This window comes from Ochotona curzoniae, unplaced genomic scaffold (genome assembly GCF_017591425.1).
Source record: "Ochotona curzoniae isolate NIBS_2020 unplaced genomic scaffold, NIBS_Ocur_1.0 scaffold_4763, whole genome shotgun sequence".
NCBI lineage: Eukaryota > Metazoa > Chordata > Mammalia > Lagomorpha > Ochotonidae > Ochotona > Ochotona curzoniae.
The window spans coordinates 8,926,380-8,944,466 of record NW_024467123.1 but is presented as its reverse complement, the minus strand read 5'-3'; the positions used below and the strand labels follow the sequence as shown (position 1 = coordinate 8,944,466).

The window sequence follows — 18,087 nt, the reverse complement described above, 5'->3', positions numbered from 1 at the left end:
GCTTTGGATCAGCTTAGCTTTGGCTGTTGTGGCCACTTGGAGTGTGAATAAGCCGATGGAAGATATTCCTGTCTATCTTTCCTTCTCTCTGAACTCTGCCATAGAAATAAAAATCTTTTTATTATTGTTTAAAAAGCAAGTTCTGTGTATTTAGCGTGCGCCTTGCTACAGATATGGTTTGGCTTGTAAGCCCTTGCATTGGAGAGAACTAGGGAATGTTATTATTATTTTTTTTAATCTATACACATTTGTATCTCCGTAAACCGGGAGGAGGAAGATATGAGGAACCAAGTAAAACAACACCTCCAGAAAATGTGGAGACTGGATGTGGGCCTTTAGTATCCACTGGGATTTTTTGGAGTTACAATGTGCAAACTTGAGGAATACAAAGTCAGTTGGGCAAAGCCAGGTGCTGGGCCACTTCATGGTCTGATCTTCCACGGTTCGAGCTGATATATGAGTTATAATCGCTGAGTATGTGCCAGGCTCAGTGCCCTGTGTAGCTTTGTTATCCCTGCTGATCGGTGTGAGGTACAGACCTGTGTCATATCTGTTCTCCAGATGAGAAACCGAAGCTCAGAGAAGCAAAGGCACCTGCTGGAGATCACAAAGCTAACCCCAGCTGACCCAGGCCTGGTACTCGGTCTGATTGCAGAGTCAGCATTCCTGCTGCTAGGCATCACTGGGGCTTTGAACTTCCCATCTAAGTCAAATGGCCTCCAGGCCTTAAAATTCGATCAACAGCAAACTTGGGGTATTCGTCCACCCTGAAGCCTTTTCTTGCTTAAGCACTGCAGAGCAGCAGCCATGGTACCCAGCCTTTTCTCTCGCCCCAAAGCTGCTCATGGTTTTTTGATGATATAAGTCAGCCCATCTTTCCTATGTCATAAGTAACTCTTGCTTTCAGCCTCACAATAACACAGCTCGCTGGGTGCTCAGAGCCCCTCCCAGGGGCCTCCTACCTACTTGTGAGGGTGGCAATGTGTGGGTAAGGCACTGGAGTCATCCCCAGCCACTCATGTATGACCCCCATGACCTGTCATCTGACCAAATACACCTGGAGCGTTTCAGCAAAAACATCTCTGACTCTCTGAGCTATTGGCAAGTGTGTATTTACTGGTTCTTTAGAGAAAGGTTCAGAGATGGCTGAGATTCACCCTAAGGTAGATCTTAGTTCTTTCAAAGTCAGATTACGTGTATAAAAGAGTGTGGCTCTGTCTCGACGTTTTCCAGGCCCCCAGGATGGAAACAGACTATCTGAAGAAGTGCTTTGGAAACTGCCTAGCCCAGGCACTGGCAGAAGTGGCGACAGTTCGGCCCAGCGATCCAATAGAGTACCTGGCTCACTGGCTTTATCATTACAGGGCAATAGCTAAAGCCAAAGAAGAGGTGTGTGGGGTGTGTGTGTGTGTGCGCGCGTGTGTGGACACTTGCGTGCCCTGGGTTGGCTCCTAAAAGGCTCAGCTTTCCTAGAGTAGTTTGAAATCCAAGGCACGATGCTGCAGTTAGCCAGGGGAGTTTGTTGGGTTTTTTGGCAGCTTTTAGATATCCCCAAATGTGAGGAGGGAATCCAACACAAGAGTGTGGAGTTGGACTTGGGGTCTTAGCAGGTTCGTGCTAGGCATGGAGAGGGTGGACTGAGAAAACCTGGAGAGCCCAGAGCTGGGGTCTACCCTTGCAGGGTGTGGGGAGGGGGCCATGGCTAAGGCTTCCTTACACTGACCTGATTATACTCTGTCACCTCACCCCAGGATAGGCAGGAGACGATCCAGCTGCAGGAGGACAAGGACAGTGAGCTCAAGGCGGCCGACATCCCAGAAATGCTGGAGCGAGGAGCGCAGCAGATTCCACAGGAGAGTGGAGAGAGTCACCCGGTAGGGAGAAGAAGTCAGCAGGGGTCTTTTGAGACTTGAAAATACTAAGCTCATGTGTGTTGTGTACGCTTATACTAGCATTTATCATCATCATCAACAAATAGATTTGATTAAGGTATATATTTTCCAAATAAACCCAACCAAAAGATAAATTTATGTTATCATTTGGCAGTAGTCCAGGAGAGTTCTAGCTCAGAAAGGGGTCAGTCTTTTGGGCAGGTGACTGGGATGGGAAAAGTAAGGATCAAGAAGCAAAAGTTTCCATCCCCTCCCTAGCTCGTTCGTCCTTCCCTAGCAGCACATTTCACTGTGGATAGAAACAAATCTACAAGGCTGGGAGAGACTCCGCACATCCCATCCTTTAGTAAAGGACACTTTGGCTCACACGTGTCACTTGTCCCTTTGAGTTACACTCAGTGGGTTGTGCGTCCTCTGGCAATAATTGTTCCCAAGAAATCGAAAAGTAACAGGTCGGCCATCCGTTGGCTAACTGTGAGACAGAAGGAAGATGGGAAATGACAGCAGGCGTGATGCTAGACAACGTGCAAGTTCTCCTTCAGGACAGAGTTCATGTGCACATTGTGTTACAGAAACTGATTCCTTTTGCTAGAAGAAAATCAGAAGAACTGAACCGTGATCTAAAACAAAGCTAAATGTATGGCTCATCTGGCAAGGGAGGACTACAGTAGCCGAGTGTGAGTTATTCTCCAAGTGAAACTTGAAAAGAGCTAGGGAAATGGCAGGTGGAGGTAATCAAATAAGATTCCAAATTCTGAATTTCTGATTGATCACGGGGATTGCAAATCCTGCTCTTCTACTGGTCACCTTCAAATTTTGAATCATTATTTTTAGGAAACTTGATTTCACATTGGCCCAAATGGGTTACCTACAAGTTCAGCAAACCTGCTAGGTTTATATGCATATGCAAAGCTTTGAAAGATTTTTCCTTAATTTGTTTTTTTAAACATTTATTATTTTTATTGGTAAGTCAGATATACAGAGAGGAGGAGAGACAGAGAGGAAGATCTTCTGTCCACTGATTCACTCCCCAAATGACCGCAACGGCCAGAGCTGAGCCGAAGTGAAGCCAGGAGCTTTTTCTGGGTCTCCTACTTGGATGCAGGGTCCCAAGACATTGGGCCAACCTCCACTGCTTTTCCAGAGCACAGGCAGGGAGCTGAATAGGAAGTGGGACTGCCGGGATTAGAACTGGAGCCCATATGGGATCCTGGCGCATGCAAAGTAAGGACTTCTAGCTGCTAGGCTACCACACTGGGCCCTTCTTAATTTCTGAAAACCATCTTTGCTTCCTTGTGGCTTAGTATGTCTTTGGGTACTGCAAATTGAATGCCATTAGTCATGTATGTTAATAAGCGCATCAAAAGAATAGAAACAGGGTGTTATGTGTGATAATGGCTATATAGAATAATAAGAATCAAGAAGAGTTTTATAGGGGAGATAACATTGGCCCATGGCCTATAAGAAAGCCGATAGGGGCAGCCCTTGCATTAGTTTCTTTCCGTTGAGAAGAGGCAGTCTTGAGTAAGTAAATCGTAATTTTTTCTCTAAGTCAGAAAGTAGTTCCTATTGTTTATAAAGATCTGCGCCATACAAGTGTTTTAGAAATACATTTTTACAGAATCAATTCAAGTGTTTATCGCACAGATGCAGCCCTTGGAAGTGAGCAGGCTCGTGGGGATTGTGACTGTTTCACAGTGCTCTGTAGGGTCCATTCAGGATTCTCCTCTGGGACTTCCAGGCAAAGACAGGTGCAGGTGGTCTGTGGAGTTTATGTCCCGAGGATCCCTTCCTGAGCAGGGGGCTATAGTTATACAGATTGCGGTTTATTGATGTGTTTTCATAGCTCATAAAGTCTCCAATCATCTTTTAAAATGTTTTCTCCTCTTTCCTTCACTTTGGGTGATTTCTTCAGAGCTGCCTTCCAATTTACCGACCCTTTGTTCTACAGTGTTCAATATCCTACCAAGGGATTAAATGAATTTTTTTTTTCATTTCAGATATTGTACTTTTCCTTTCTAAAATTCCTGTCGTTTTTTTTAAATACTTTTCATGATCTCTGTTGGTATTCCCTAACTTCTACTCAATGTATCTATTGTTCTCCCTTAAGTTTTTAAAAATATAATACTCTTTTAAGGCTTTGCTAATTCTAACTGTGTTATTTGAGAATTTCTACTGAATAATTTTCTAGTGATTGTAGTTCATGTTTTCCTACTTCCTATGTCTAGTGATTATTGTTTGTATGGCAAACATTGTAGAGGATGCTTTGTGGGGAACTGAGATTCTGTTGCTTTCCTTTAAAAGCTGTCACACTCTGCTCTGGAAAGCAACTAAGTTATTGGCAAATCACTCGAGTCCAGCAGGTTGGATTTTGTCGTGGCTTCCAATGAGCCTCATTTTTGCTGTGAGGTGTGAAAGTAGTGATATCTTATTTTTGCCTTGCCTAAGTGCTTTCATCTCTACCAACAACTTTTTTAAATGCCTTTTTGTTTTCTGTTTAGGACCTGGTTTCTGCAGCTGGTCCCTCAAAGAAGGCCCTCGTCACACAGGAAGGCTCAGAGTCCCCTAAGAAGGGAGCCTCGAGTCACGGAGCCCTGCCGAGTACTTCCAGTGCGATTCCAGGCATGCCACAAGAAGTGACTTCTTCAGAGTCAGCCGGTCAGGCGGACTGGAGCCTGGAAACACCCTAAGACATAAATTACTAGGAGGTTTAGCAGCACCAGTTGCTCCAGAAATGGCTGCTGATGCCTGAAGTGCCTCTCGGATTGTCAGACATCAATAATTCTAAGGATCCTTCCCCGAGCACATCAAACCAAGAAAATGGCCAGCTAGAAGAGTTCTCACTTCAACCAAGATTGGAACAGTCTGTAAAAGTCCCTTTCTCATGCCGAGGAAACCCTGCAATCATGTGATGAATTGAAGTACTTACAGGATAAAATAAAGTCAGAATAAGAATCTAAAATAATTATGTTACCAATTTAAAAAAATTTTTTACATTTCCCCCAATTGTTTTGTTGTGGTAAAAAAAAAAAAAAACATATCTAGCCTAAAATGTACTATGTTAACTATTCTCAAGTGTGCAGCTTAATGTTGGAATTGTTGTGCAGCCAACACCAACAGTCGGCACCAATATTCTTCATCTTGGAAAAGCTGAAACTGAACACTTACCCAGTAATAAAATCCCATTATCTCCCCTCCCCCATCTGTGCAGCCTCCGCCCTACTTTCCATGTCTGTGTTTTTGACTATTGTCAGTACTGCCTATAAATGGAATCATATGCTATTTGTGGTTTCGTGACTGGCTCATCTCACTCGGCATAGCCTCAAGGTCCACGCGTGTGTCAGAATTTCCTTCTGTTTTAAGGTTAAATCGTCTTGTACCAAGGTCAGCATTGTGGCACATTGGGTTAAGCTGCCATCTGTGATGCTGATACTCCTTATCAGAGTACCAGTGGCTCCTCTGCATCCCATCCAGCTCCCTGTTAACGTGCCTGCATCACTCTCAGGTGGGCAGAGGACCTCAGGTGCGCTTATTCCCTACACCCTGGGTTGGAGGTTTCTGTCGCTGTATATTCACATCAGCCACATGCAGTGTATTGTCTTGGCTGAGATGATATTATCTCTCCGAACTCTGCATATTTTTGCTCCTTGGAATGTTCCACCCAATTCTCTAGGCATTTTTGTCATCTGACTTTTCCCAGAAGGTTAGTGTTAAGGGAGCTGTGTTTTCTGGTTGACCCTAGCCTGCCTATAAGGTTCCACATCTGGTGTCCAGATGTAGGCAGACTGCTAGGCTCTGCTCCCAGGTTTAGCTGAATGAGCCGCGGCTGGTGATTTGGCAGAGGCTAGGCTCGAATCCACCTCAACCTTGGAGAAGCATCTTTCCGCTGAGATCATGGGATGCTTGAGATCATGGGCGATGGCTTGGAGGATGCCTAGACTGTCATCACTGAACAGCAGTTCTGAGCAAAAGATGAGAGAGACAGCTATCAAAAGACAGAACACCTCCTCCTTGCTCTAACTTGCTTCATTTCAATATAACATAGATCCAAGTGGTGTTTGTTTGTTTGTTTGAGGAGCACTAAGTGTAACCCCCTGCCTCATTTCCAACTAGCAAAAGTTTAATCTACAGAGACAATCCAGCAAATGCTTATAGTTAGACCAAATTCTGGTTTATAACAACACAAGAATATGAAGAACCTAGGTGTTTACAAACTGAGAAATAATGTACCCAGGTTACAAAAAGGAAGGCAGTTACAAAAATGGGGGGGGGGGGGGAAGGAAAGAAATTAAGTTGGGCTGGTCCCATACCATAGTAAGATAAACTGCTGCCTGTGGTGCTGGCGTCCAATATGGGTGCTGGCTTGAGCCTTGGCTGCTCCACTTCTGATCTAGTTCCCTGTTTATGACTTGGAAGAGCGGCAGAGGATGGCTCAAGTGCTTGGGCCCCTATAACCACACAGGAGACCTGAAAGAAACTTCTGGCTTCAGACTTACTCAGTTCTGGTCGTTGTGGCAATTTGGAGAATGAAGCAGTGGATGGAAGCCTCTATGTCTCTCCCTCGCTCTCTAACTCTGCTTTTTAAGTAAAAAAAAAAAAAAAGTTAACACAGAGATAATGATTTTGAATGAGCTTCAACATAAATTACTAAGCCCCAGAGAGGTTGGGCTTCCCAAAATGTATATGGAAAGTAAACAGACTCACAGTAGTTAATCAAGACAAAATATGAAAAGCTCACACTTCCCAATTTCAAACCTATTCTGAAAGTTATGATAATCTAGACACTGTGGTTCTAGTAATAGGGTAATAATTAATATAGATCCATGGAATGCAATTAGAAGTTCTGAAATAAACCCATACATTTATAACCAGTTGACTTCCAACAAACATTTCAAGACAATTCAATGGGAAAAAAAATAGTTTTCAGTAGTACTAGAAAATTCAGATAACTACATACTGCAAATAATGGAGAATTTACCTCTACTAAACACTACACACTAAAAGTAACGCAAAATAGACCAGAGACCTCAGTGTAAGATATAAAAGTGGTAGAAGATAAGATAGGTCTAAATCTTTGTGATTCTGGATTGAACAACAGTTTCTTAGCTAAGGCACAGAAGCACAAGAAAAATAGGTAAACTGGTCTTCATAATATAAAAATTCGTACTCCAGGGCCCATGCAATGGCCCAGTAACTGAATCCTTGCCTTGCACGTGCCAGAATTCCATTTGGTCACTGGTTCCCAGATGCTCCACTTCCCATCCAGCTCCCTGTTTGTGGCCTAAGAGGGCAGCAGAGGATGGCCCAAAGCCTTGGGACCCACATGGGAGGCCTGGAGGACACTTCTGGCTCCTAATTTCAGATCAGCTCAGCTTATGTTGTTGTGGCTGCTTCTGGAGTGAACCAGCAGATGGAAGATCCTTTTCTCTGTGTTTCCTTCTCTCTGTAAATCTGCCTTTCCTATAAAAATAAATAAATCTTTAAAAAATTGTACTCTAAACATAATCAAGAAAGATAGCCCATAAAATGAGATAAATTACTTGTAAACATAGAGCCAACACAAATTAATATCCAGAATATATCTGAAAAACTCACAGCAATAAAAAGACACCTCAGGGCATGGCGCAGTAGCCTAATGGCCAAAGTCCTCACCTCGCATGCACTGGGATTCCATATGGGTGCCAGTTCTAATCCCGGCAGCCCTGTTTCCCATCCAGCTCCCTGTGTGTGGCCTGGCAAAGCAGTCGAGGATGGCTCAAAGCCTTGGGACCCTGCACATATGTGGGAGACCCAGAGGAGATTCCTGGCTTCTGGCTTTGCATTGGTGCAGCTCCGGCCTCCTCTCTGTCTATCTGACTTTCCAATAAAAGTAAATAAATCTTTTTAAAAATTTAAAAATACACCTCAGGGGCCCAGTGGCATTGTCTAGCTGCTAGGGTCCTCGCCTTGAACACGCAAGGATCCCATATGGGCACCTGTTCTAGTCCCGGCAGCCCCACTTCCCATCCAGCTCCCTGCCTGTGGCCTGGCAAAGCAGTCGAGGATGGCCCAGAGCTTTGGGACCCTGTACCCATGTGGGATACCCGAAGAAGTTCCTGGATCCTGGCTTTGGATCGGCATAGCATCGGCCGTTGCACTCACTGGGGGAGTGAATCATGGGACGGAGGATCTTTCTCTCTGTCTCTCCTCCTCTCTGTGTATCTGACTTTCCAATAAATAAATAAATCTTTAAAACAATTTGGCAATACCTGAAAATGTAGTTAGCACATGACCCAGCAATTTCATGCCTAGTTCCTATCTGAAAGAACTGAAAATATACATCCTCACAGAAACTCACCCACAAATCTTCAGTGACATTTTTTTGGTAATAGCTAAATGGTGGAAACAATTCAACTATCCATCAAGAGATGAGCGGCTAAGCAAAATGTGGACTATCCAAAAAAGAGAATATTGACCAATGATTCAAAAAACAAGCGCTGGCTCATGGTACATCAGGCATAACCTTAAAAACATGATACTGAGTGCAAGAAGCACAAAAGACCACCTGTTGCATGATTCCATTTTGTAAAATATGCAGGTGATACAAGTCCATAGAGGTGGAATGTGGATCCCTGGCTGCCAAAAGCAGGCAAAAGGAGGACTTGGGAGTGACTGCTGATAAGCATGGGCTTTCTTCTCATGGTGACGGTGACAAAAACGTCCTGGAATCACATAATTAGATGATGGTGATAGTTGGACAACCTTGTGAATATGGAAAAAAAAAAAAAGAAGCTGAACTTCAAAGGAAGATTTACAGAAAGGAGGAGAAAAACAGACTTTTCATCTGCTGGCTCATGCCCCAAAAGGCCACAATGGCTGGCAGGGTCCAAAGCCAAGAGCCAGGAGCTTCTTCTAGGTCTTTCACATGGATACAAGGGCCCAAAGACCTGAGTTATCTTCCAGAATCTTGCTGCCTCACTTTTTACTGAAAGCCCAAAGTTGAATGCTTATATTCCTTGGTTTCTTATTTGGTATAGCCTCACATTCTATTGGACAGTTCATTTTTATAAAATGATTTATTGAGTACACCCATGTGTGCCGCTAGGACAGCTATACAACTTGTAGGGCCCAATGCAACATAAGCACATATAGCCCTTTGTTCAAAAGTAATGGAGAATTTCAGAAGGTAACAACCAAGGTTTCCAGTGGGGCTGGCTTTACCCAGACACTGAAAACTGCACAGTAAATTGGCCAACTTCACCCATCTTCTATAGGGTAATGCTTATAGTCACAGAACATGTACCATAATAAAGACTTATTTCATTTTATTTTTATTGGAAAGTCAGATTTACAGAGATAAAGAGGAAGAGAAAGAGACAGCTTCCATCTGCTGGTTCATGCTTCAAATCTCTGCAACAGCTGGAGCTGAGCCAATCTGATGCCAGAAGTCAGGACTTTGTTCCAGATCTCCCACGTGGGTGCAGGAGTCCAAAGACTTGAACCATTTTCTGCTGATTTCCCAGGCACATTGGGAAATCCCAGGCTGGATTGGGAAGTGGTGCCATTTGGATCCTGGTATCGCAAGCAGGGGCTTAACTTGTTAAGCCATGGCACTGGCCCCTAATGCCTGCTTATGAAGTGACTAAAATCATAGCTGTTCCCAAAGAGCTGGAGTCTACCAACACAGCTTCCTCTGAAGGGTGCCTAACATCAGATATTCCACATTCCTCTAATGCGATTATGGGCCTTCCAGCTCTAACCACTCAAATTCATCCTTCACATATAAGGAAAGAGACATAGCTAAAAAATATTACCTCAATTTTTAGTAACTTATGTTGGATATTAAATAATTGCTTAATTGCATTATCTCCTTTAATTCTACAATCCCCATATTAGCAATAAAGACACAACTAGCACTATGAGGGGTTAATGATTGGGCCAAGTTCACATGACCAAGTGGTGGCAATGCGGTCTCTTCTCCCAAAGCCAACATACTTGACTGCCTGGCAGGACTGGCTAACACATCTGATAAAGTGTCATTTTCTTGTCTGCAGACATTTTGCTCCAAGTCTTTTTCTTGCCTCTTAGAAGAAACGGAAGCTTCCTGGACCCAGAAACATAGACACTAGCTCATGCATATTTTATTTGCCTTGATTATCAGCCAAAATTAGGCGACTCTCCAAGCATTGACAAGCCCAAGCAGGATCCTGGAAAAATTCATGTTAGCTCATTAGAGACACTATTAAAGCAGTACAAATGATAAAATTTATAAATTAAAGTTCCTCCCAGTCAGAGACTTTCTTCCAGTGAAAACATTCTTTGGAACCATTGGTACTAAGTGGTACCATTCTTGGAAGTTTACATAGATTGCAAATAGTTTTTCAAATGCTTGAATAATATCGTATGGGGGAATAAGTATCCTTTTTCTGCCTTTATGTTTTTAGTTATTTTTTTTTTTATTTGAAAGGAAGGAAGAGACAAAGCGAGATCCTCCATTTGTTGCTTGCTCCCTAAATGCCTGCAACAGCTGAGGCTGCACCATGCCAAAGCCAGGAGTCAGGAATTCAGACTGGGTCTCTCGGGTGGCTAGAAGGGATGCAAGTACTTGGACATCACCTGCTGCCTCCCAGCGTGTGCCTGCTGGAATTGGAGCAGAGCCAGGAGTTAACCCCAGGCACTGTAATATGGGTGATGGAAGTATGGAGCAGTGAGCTCGCCACTTTGCCAAACACTTTGCTTCCTCTCTTCCCCCTCTAGAAAGGAAATACAAAGTGGCTCTGGTGGAACAGACACTTTCAGAAAATGAGAACCAAAAGGCTCAACTGAAACTGTAGCTCTCCAAAGATACTCATCAGCGTAGGAAAGCTGAGTGAGATTCCTGGCAGAATGAAAATGTTTGATAATTGAAGACAGCACAGTGCTTAGGGCCCATGGTTCCTCCAGAACAGTTTACCACTGAGTCCTGCTGCATGGCTCACATAGGTAGCCAAGGGAAGGTTCCCTGGGCCCCTTTGCACTCAGGTTGGAACTCCATTTCTCAATAAGAAAATATCTCTAAGGTCATTTTCAAAAGTGTATTTTATTTACATGAAAGGTTGAGAAGGAGGGAGGGTGTCGTCTATCTATTGGTCACTTCCCAAATGACTGCCAGGAGCTTCATCCTGGTCTGCCGTACAGGTGCAAAGGCCCAAGCACTCTGGCCAGCTACTGCTGCTTTCCCCAGTGCATTAGCAAGCATGTGACTCAAAGCAGAGCAGGGGTCAGTGTTGTCGATGGCAATTTAAACTGCTGCCTGCAATGCCAGTATCCTACCTGCTCCACTTCTGATCCAGCTTCTTGTGAAGGTACAATGGAAGATGGCTCCTTCACCCACAAGAAGAAAATCTCCAAGGAAAGACAGCTGGCACCGAATGTCTTGGGAATTGGGAGTGGTTTAGAGCAAGACCCAGCCAGCCTGGAGCTCATCTGCTGGGCCCCATTGGGAAGGGGCACTCTGCATTCCCTCTTACAGAAATGACTTCTGGGATCTCATGTGGCACAGCAGGGTAAGCCTCTGCTTGTGACACTGCTGGCATCCCATATCCAAGTGCCCACAGGCTCAGCTTATGTCATTGCTCTGTTTCCTATCCAGCTCCCAGCTAATGCATTTGGGAAGGCAATGGAAGATGACCCAAGTGCTTGGGACCCTGCACCCATGTGGGAGACCTGGAGCCTCCGTGCTCCTAGCTTCAAATCAACTTAGCTCTGGCTGTTGCAGTCATTTGGGCAGTGAACCAGTAAATGGAAGCTCTCTTTCTGTGTGTGTGTCTCTCCTTCTCTCTGTAAATCTGTCTTCCCAATACAAAATAATAGATTTTTAAAAAGATGTCACGTGAGACACCTGCATCTGAGATTGGAGTACCTGGATTCAATTCCTGGCTCTGCTCCCAATTCCAGTTTCCTGCTCCTGTGTTCTCTGGGAGACTGCAGGGGATGGCTCAAGCACCTGAAAAGTGGACCGGCAGACAGAAAATTTGTATCTCCATCTGTTTTTTTTTTTCTTAAGTTTTATTTATTTTTATTGAAAAGGCAGATTTACAGAGAAAAGGAGATACAGCAAGAAAGATCTTCCATTCACGGTTCACTCCTCAAAGCCAGGAGCCAGGAGCTTATTCTGGGATCTCAAGGCTTTGGTCCATCCTCTACTGCTTTCCCAAGCCACAAGCAGGGAGTCGGATGGGAAGTGGAGCAGCCGGGACGCAAACTGGCACCCATGTGGGATATCTTCACATGCAAGGCAAGGACTTTAGCCACTAGGCTACTGTGCCAGGCCCATTCAGTCTGTTTTTCAAATAGTTAACAGAAACAAATATTTTAAATTAAAGGTAAGTACCATGTAACATTCAAAAATAGGATGTCTTACCCTCTGACCTCTGATAGTGATACAAGGTGCCCATTACTGAGCCACTTCTGCTATTGCTACCACAGCGTTCACCCTCCAAGGGCAGTGTGGCACCATGTCCCCTAGGGATGGGGTCCTAAAGCTCTGGGGTGTGCTGGTGGACCTCAGGAGGAGCTGTGAGAGCAAGCTCTCGTTGGTCTGAGTCTCCCAGGATTCGCTTTGGAAAGAGTTCTTCTAACACCTTGCTGATATTCTTCTGCTTCTAGAATCCAAGGATGGGAGGTTTTAATGGTGCAAAGTAAGTAGAGATAGGGAAAGAGCTTTTTCTTGGGTCAAGATGAGTGTACCCAATTATCCAACATAATGGGATGTGGTTGGAATGACTTTCTTGCCCCACTAGCAGGGGACAGTGTCATTGAGAGGAGTGCACTGGTGTGCAGGAGGTGAAGGGAGCTCCAGGTTTCAAAGTCCTGGTATCTCTTCCCTCGAGGTGGTTCATTTCACATCACTGACAGAGTTAACTCCAGTGGTATCTGTGGTGTCATGTCCCAGATTCTAATCTGCTTAGCATCTCCACTTTTCTCAAAGATTTGAACAGTTCCCAAAACCACTTCCCAGAACACAAGCAAAAACAGGCAAACATGGACAGCAATCACAAATAATGAGTTTCTTATGGTAGTTAAGGTCTTATAAGCTTGAGATAGGTAGGTAGATTTAAAAAAAAAAAAGGCAATACTGGGACTCATCATTTGTCCCACTGTCACAATTATGCAGCCATCGAAAGTTGTAGTGTAGAAAAGATACACAAGAGACAGCAAGAGTATTTTGTCAAGCTCTGTGTGTGTGTTTGTGCACGTATGCATGTGTGTGTGTCTTGCATAAGAACTACCTGAAAGATGTTCATTTGAGTGGCAGTATTACTACTGAACTTGCATTTTGTTATGCCCTTCTGTAAAACATATTCTTCCTTTATTTAAAGATTGATTTTTATGTATTTGAAAGGCAGAGTTACCAAGGGAGAAAGGGAGAGACAGAGAGAGAGAGAGAAAGAGAGACAGAAGGGGAGGGAGAGAGAGAGAACTTCTACTCACGGATTCACTTCCTAAGTGGCTGCAGTGGCCAGGGCTGGACCAAGGTGAAGCAGGAGCCAAGAACTTCTTCCGGATCATCCATGTGGGTACAAAAATCCAAGGACTTGGGCCATCCTCTGCTGCTTTCCTAGGTGCAGTAACAGGGAGCTGGTTCTAAGTGAAGCCAGTAGCTGGGGTTGTACCAGTACCCATACTGGACCCTGGACTGTAGGCGATGACTTAACTAACTATGCCACAATGCTGGCCCAAGTCCTCTTTTTCATGTCTATTTGTCTTTATTCCCTTGAAAGAAGGAATGAGAGAGAGAGATCATTTGTCTATTGGTTGACTTACCCAAATGCCTGCAACAGCCAGTGCTAGGCTGGGCTAAAGCCAGGAGCCTGGATTTCTATCCCAGTCTCCCAGGTGAGCCTCAGGAGCCCAAGCTCTTGAACCGTCATCTGCTGTCTCCCAGGATGCCTTAGCTGAACTGGATCCGAAATGCAGCAGCCAGGACTCCAACAGGGAATGCAAGTGCCCCAGCAGTGGCTCAACCCACTGCACCACAACATCCACACACTGCACCCCCCTCATCAAATCCCTTATAAGGATGGGGGTATTTTTTTTTTAACATCAAACAGAAAAAAAAAAGAGGATGTTTCATTTGGGAAAATAAATTTTTTCTTAAGTAACATTTATTCATAAGAGTAGGGATTGCTCATTTTCTTCATTTTCTTTTTTAAATTGTAAATAAAAGATGTATTTATTTTCATTAGAAGGGCAGATCAGATTTATGGAGAGGAGAGACAGAGAAAAGATCTTTCATCTGCTGGCTCACTCCCCAGATGGCTGCAATGGCTGGAAGCCAGGAGCTTCTTCTGGGTCTCCCACATGGGTGCAGCGTCCCAAGACTTTGGGCCATCCTTGGCTACTTTCCCAGGCCACAAGCAAGGAGCTAGATGAGAGTGGAGCAGCCAGGACATAAAACAGCTCCTGTATGGGAGCCTGGCACTTGCAAGGTGAGGATTTAGCATTGAGCCATCACGCCAGGCCTCAATTTCTTCATTTTCAAGAACATGGAATGTAAATTTTCAGCTAGCTTTCACTGTGATGGGTAAATGGGATGCTTCCTTCTCAGTAATCGCAGGACGCTCCCACACCAACCTCCAGCCTGGAGTGGTCCTGGAGCGCACACTGCTGACTGCTCTCTCCTCCCGGTGGGGGGAACTGACCTCGCCTGTGGCTGAGATGGCCAGGTGCCTGCTAGCCTTAGAGTCGCATTATTTGGCTTGTCTTCCCTTGTTAGAGGCTCAGCACATCTCTTGGTGGATGAGGAGCAAGACTTGAGACATCACGACCTTCTCCAGTGTGGCTGCTGGTGAAACGGAACCAAATCCCAGACAAACTGAGCATCCGCTGGAAGACAAGGAGAACCCATGGAAACGGCTCTCCTAACATCTGATCACCCTCTCCAAGACCGTTATCACGGCCTTTGCCATCGCTGCTGTCCATGGCTCACGGCTCCGATTACCATCACTCATTTTAACTGCCATTGCCTAAGTGCTTCTGGCTCTTTCCTATCAGGCATAGCCTCTTACCCCAGCCGAAAACATTCACTTCCAACCCGCAGTACTGCCTGAGCGGTTTAAGAGAGCTCATTTGCATGCAGAGCATAGAAGAGGGAAGCGCAGGGCGCCCGCAAACACATCCGCGGGCATTGTTGCCCCTGCGCTCCACCAACTGTCCACCTCCCTGCCACCTACCTGCACGGTTTCCTCTCCACCTGGACCAAAGGCGCTGCTGTTTTTCCGCCCGTGGCCATATGGGTGCACCAGCACTTCACCATCGTCCATCGGAAAAGGCTGGTTTTTCTGTTTATCTGTCAAAGCGATGCATATTTCTTTTCTATAACACTCATTACCTCACGTACTTTTTTTTTAATGGTCAACACACAATATGTTTTTGTTAACCGCGGTAATAGAAATGCTGTCTCCTACCATCTCACGGGAATGTGTAGCCTTGACAAATATGTTACCGAGTCCCGCCCCAGACCTCCTTTTTTTAATGACTTGCCGTTAGTTTCAGCATTTTTGAGCAGGGATTCTGAGGTGGAATCCATGTGTCTGCTTAGGCAAACAACCCACCTAGACAGTCAAATCTTCCATGAACTGTGGAAATATTTCCTTTCTGTGTTTCCCTTCCTGTAAGAAGTAATAAGCCATTAAGCAAATGAAACTCAGGTATAAAAAAAAAGTACTGAGGGTGGTAAGCACGACGAAGACAATCGGAGGGCCAGCAGGGGGAGGGCTTACTCCATTTTCTGTCTCTGCAAAGGAAGCTGAGTTGCTTTGCAGCTGCCAGCCTCCACAGGAACTAATCCAATCCCACAAGCCAGTACTCGGTCTCCATCCCTCCCGGGGGTTGCTGCTCCTTCTCTAGGCGACACCTCTTCTAGATCACCGGCCTTCCCAGACTACTCCGCTGGGAGCCGAACTTGCTGCACACGCGCTGGAGGGGACACCATATCCAAACTGCAGAAAGGTCTATGACGCATTTTAAGTATGTGTGAAAGACACAAGATGTGTCTCTAGATTCATGTTTTAAAACGGGTGTATCCAACTGCTCAAAAACGAAACTTCCTCTCTGCAGTTGAATTCCCTTTGCATATTTATCAAAGATCACTGTGTCATTGACTTCTGGACCCTCCCTCGGGTCCTCTCACTCTCGGCTCTACCTCTCCATTTTGCCAAAACTAGGATGTCTTTTTTAGCACAACTTGGCAGGAAGTTTTGAAACTGGATAGTGTCAGTCGTTCAATGTTATTGTTCTTTATTCTCATATTGTGCTCGCTTCGGCAGCACACATACTAACATTGGAACGATACAAAGAAAATTAGCATGGCCCCTGCGCAACCATGACACGCAGGTTCTTTACTCTCATAGTGATGATTCTAAGTCCTTTGTTTTTTTGTAGAAACTTCAAAATCAGTGTGTTCATTTGTATGAACTAGCTTGTGGTTGCACAGAACCTGTAGCTCAATTTGGGAAGAATTAAGCTTTTCACCATGAGCATAAACTTATTTAAAGTATCTTTGATTTAGTTCACTGATGTTTTACAGTTATATTTTTACGTCTAAGCATTCTGGGGGTGCCATTAGAAGTGGAAAACATTTGACTTCATATATTCAGCTTGCTGTACGCATGTATTAATTACAAAAGGGTCTTTCCTTTTTTTGAAAATTCATTGCTAATTTTTGTCCTTAGGTGATCAAGTCCTGTGTAAAATACAGTTTTGTCTCTTTAATTCTAATATGTACATTTTTCTCTTTTTCTGCTTTATTACAACAGCTAACAGTTAGTATGATACTGAACAAGAACATTGAAAAGACATCCTTGCCTTGTTGCATATTGTAGAGAGAAGAAATTCATTTTACTAGCTGATTTTTTTTCTTGATTGTCATTGCATCTTTTAAATCTTTATTTTTAATATTGTTTGCATGGTTGAGAGGGATGCACACCCATGGGTCTCTGGTTAGGGTGGGGAGGTCCAGGGATGAAGAAAGGTGGGTGGGACAAATTACTGGGTTGTTGCTGAGGGTTTTTTTGGTCTATGTCCACAAGAGATACTGGTTTGTAGTTTCCCTGTCTAGTAATATCTTCATTTGGTTTGGTATTAAAATAATGCTGGTTGGGGTGTAATATCAAGGTGCTGTGATGTAACAGGTTAACTTACCATCTGTGCTGCATCCCATATGATGCGGCTTCAGTGTGTGTCCTGGCTACTCTTCTTTCAATCCAGCGCTCTGATAACACACCTGGAAAAGCAGGAGGATGGCTGAAGTGTTTGGGCCACTGCATCCACGCAGGAGACTTTGTCCTGGCTGCCCCACTTTCAAGCCAGCCCCCTGATAATGCACCTGGAAAATCAGCGAAGGATTGCTCAAGTGTTTGGGCCTATGCACTCAGGTGGGAGACCGGGAAGAAGTTCTTGGCTCCTGGCTTCAGAGCAGCCCAGCTCCAGCCATTGTGGTCATTTGGGGAGTGAGCCAGTGGATGAAAGATCTCTCTCTGGTTCTGTTTCTCCTTTGCTCTTTAACTCTGCCTTTGAAACATAGTAGATAGATAGATAGATAGATAGATAGATAGATAGATACATAGATAGATACATAGAGAGATACATAGATAGTTAAAATAAAATACTGGCCTCATAGAAGGAGTTAGGAAGTTTTTCCTCTGCTTCCGTGAATATTTTCTGAAGAAATTATGAAGAATTTGGGCCCGGTGCTATGGCCAAGAGGTTAAAGTCCTCATCTTGCCTCGTCTTGAATACGCCCGGGATCCCATATGGTTGCTGGTTCTAATCCCGGCAGCTCCACTTCCCATCCAGCTCCCTGCTTGTGGCCTGGGAAAGCAGTCGAGGACGGCCCAAAGCCTTGGAACCCTGCACCCACATGAGAGCCCCAGGAAGAAGTCCCTGGCTCGTGACTTCGGATCAGCCCAGCACCGGCCGTTTCAGCCACTGGGGGAGTGAACCATCGGACGGAAGATCTGCCTCTCAGTCTCTCCTCCTCTCTGTACATCTGCCTTCCCAATAAAAAAATAAATTAATTAAAAAAGAATTGGATTGTTTCTTCCTATTCAGGATGTCTCCTACAATTTTAGATTATCTAGTGTGTGTGAACTTCTTTGTGTGCATTTCAGAAGTTTTTTCCTCTAAGGAGCTAAGTTATGAAATGCATGAGTACAGAGTTGATCATAATATTCTT

General features: G+C 44.5%; 1 protein-coding gene and 1 non-coding gene across 2 annotated transcripts; both read left to right on the top strand.

The window, feature by feature from the left end:
* The first annotated feature begins 970 nt into the window (after positions 1-970).
* On the top strand, positions 971-4,847 carry DYDC2 (DPY30 domain containing 2). The gene is made up of 4 exons (XM_040970375.1): positions 971-1,105; positions 1,234-1,389; positions 1,752-1,874; positions 4,394-4,847. Exons 1-4 carry the CDS (start codon positions 1,019-1,021, stop codon positions 4,580-4,582), a joined length of 555 nt encoding a protein of 184 aa, XP_040826309.1. The 5' UTR covers positions 971-1,018; the 3' UTR covers positions 4,583-4,847.
* An 11,317-nt stretch (positions 4,848-16,164) lies between these two features.
* LOC121149877 lies at positions 16,165-16,271 on the top strand. The gene has a single exon (XR_005882867.1). It is a non-coding gene; the product is annotated as a U6 spliceosomal RNA (small nuclear RNA).
* The last annotated feature ends 1,816 nt before the right edge of the window (positions 16,272-18,087 follow it).

Bases quoted from the DNA above. Each gene is read 5' to 3' on its own strand.
- DYDC2 (XM_040970375.1), top strand. From the start codon at position 1,019: ATGTATGACCCCCATGACCTGTCATCTGACCAAATACACCTGGAGCGT. The intron at 1,390-1,751 runs GTGTGTGGGGTG...ACCTCACCCCAG, and splicing joins TAGCTAAAGCCAAAGAAGAG to GATAGGCAGGAGACGATCCA. The intron at 1,875-4,393 runs GTAGGGAGAAGA...TTTTCTGTTTAG, and splicing joins AGAGTGGAGAGAGTCACCCG to GACCTGGTTTCTGCAGCTGG.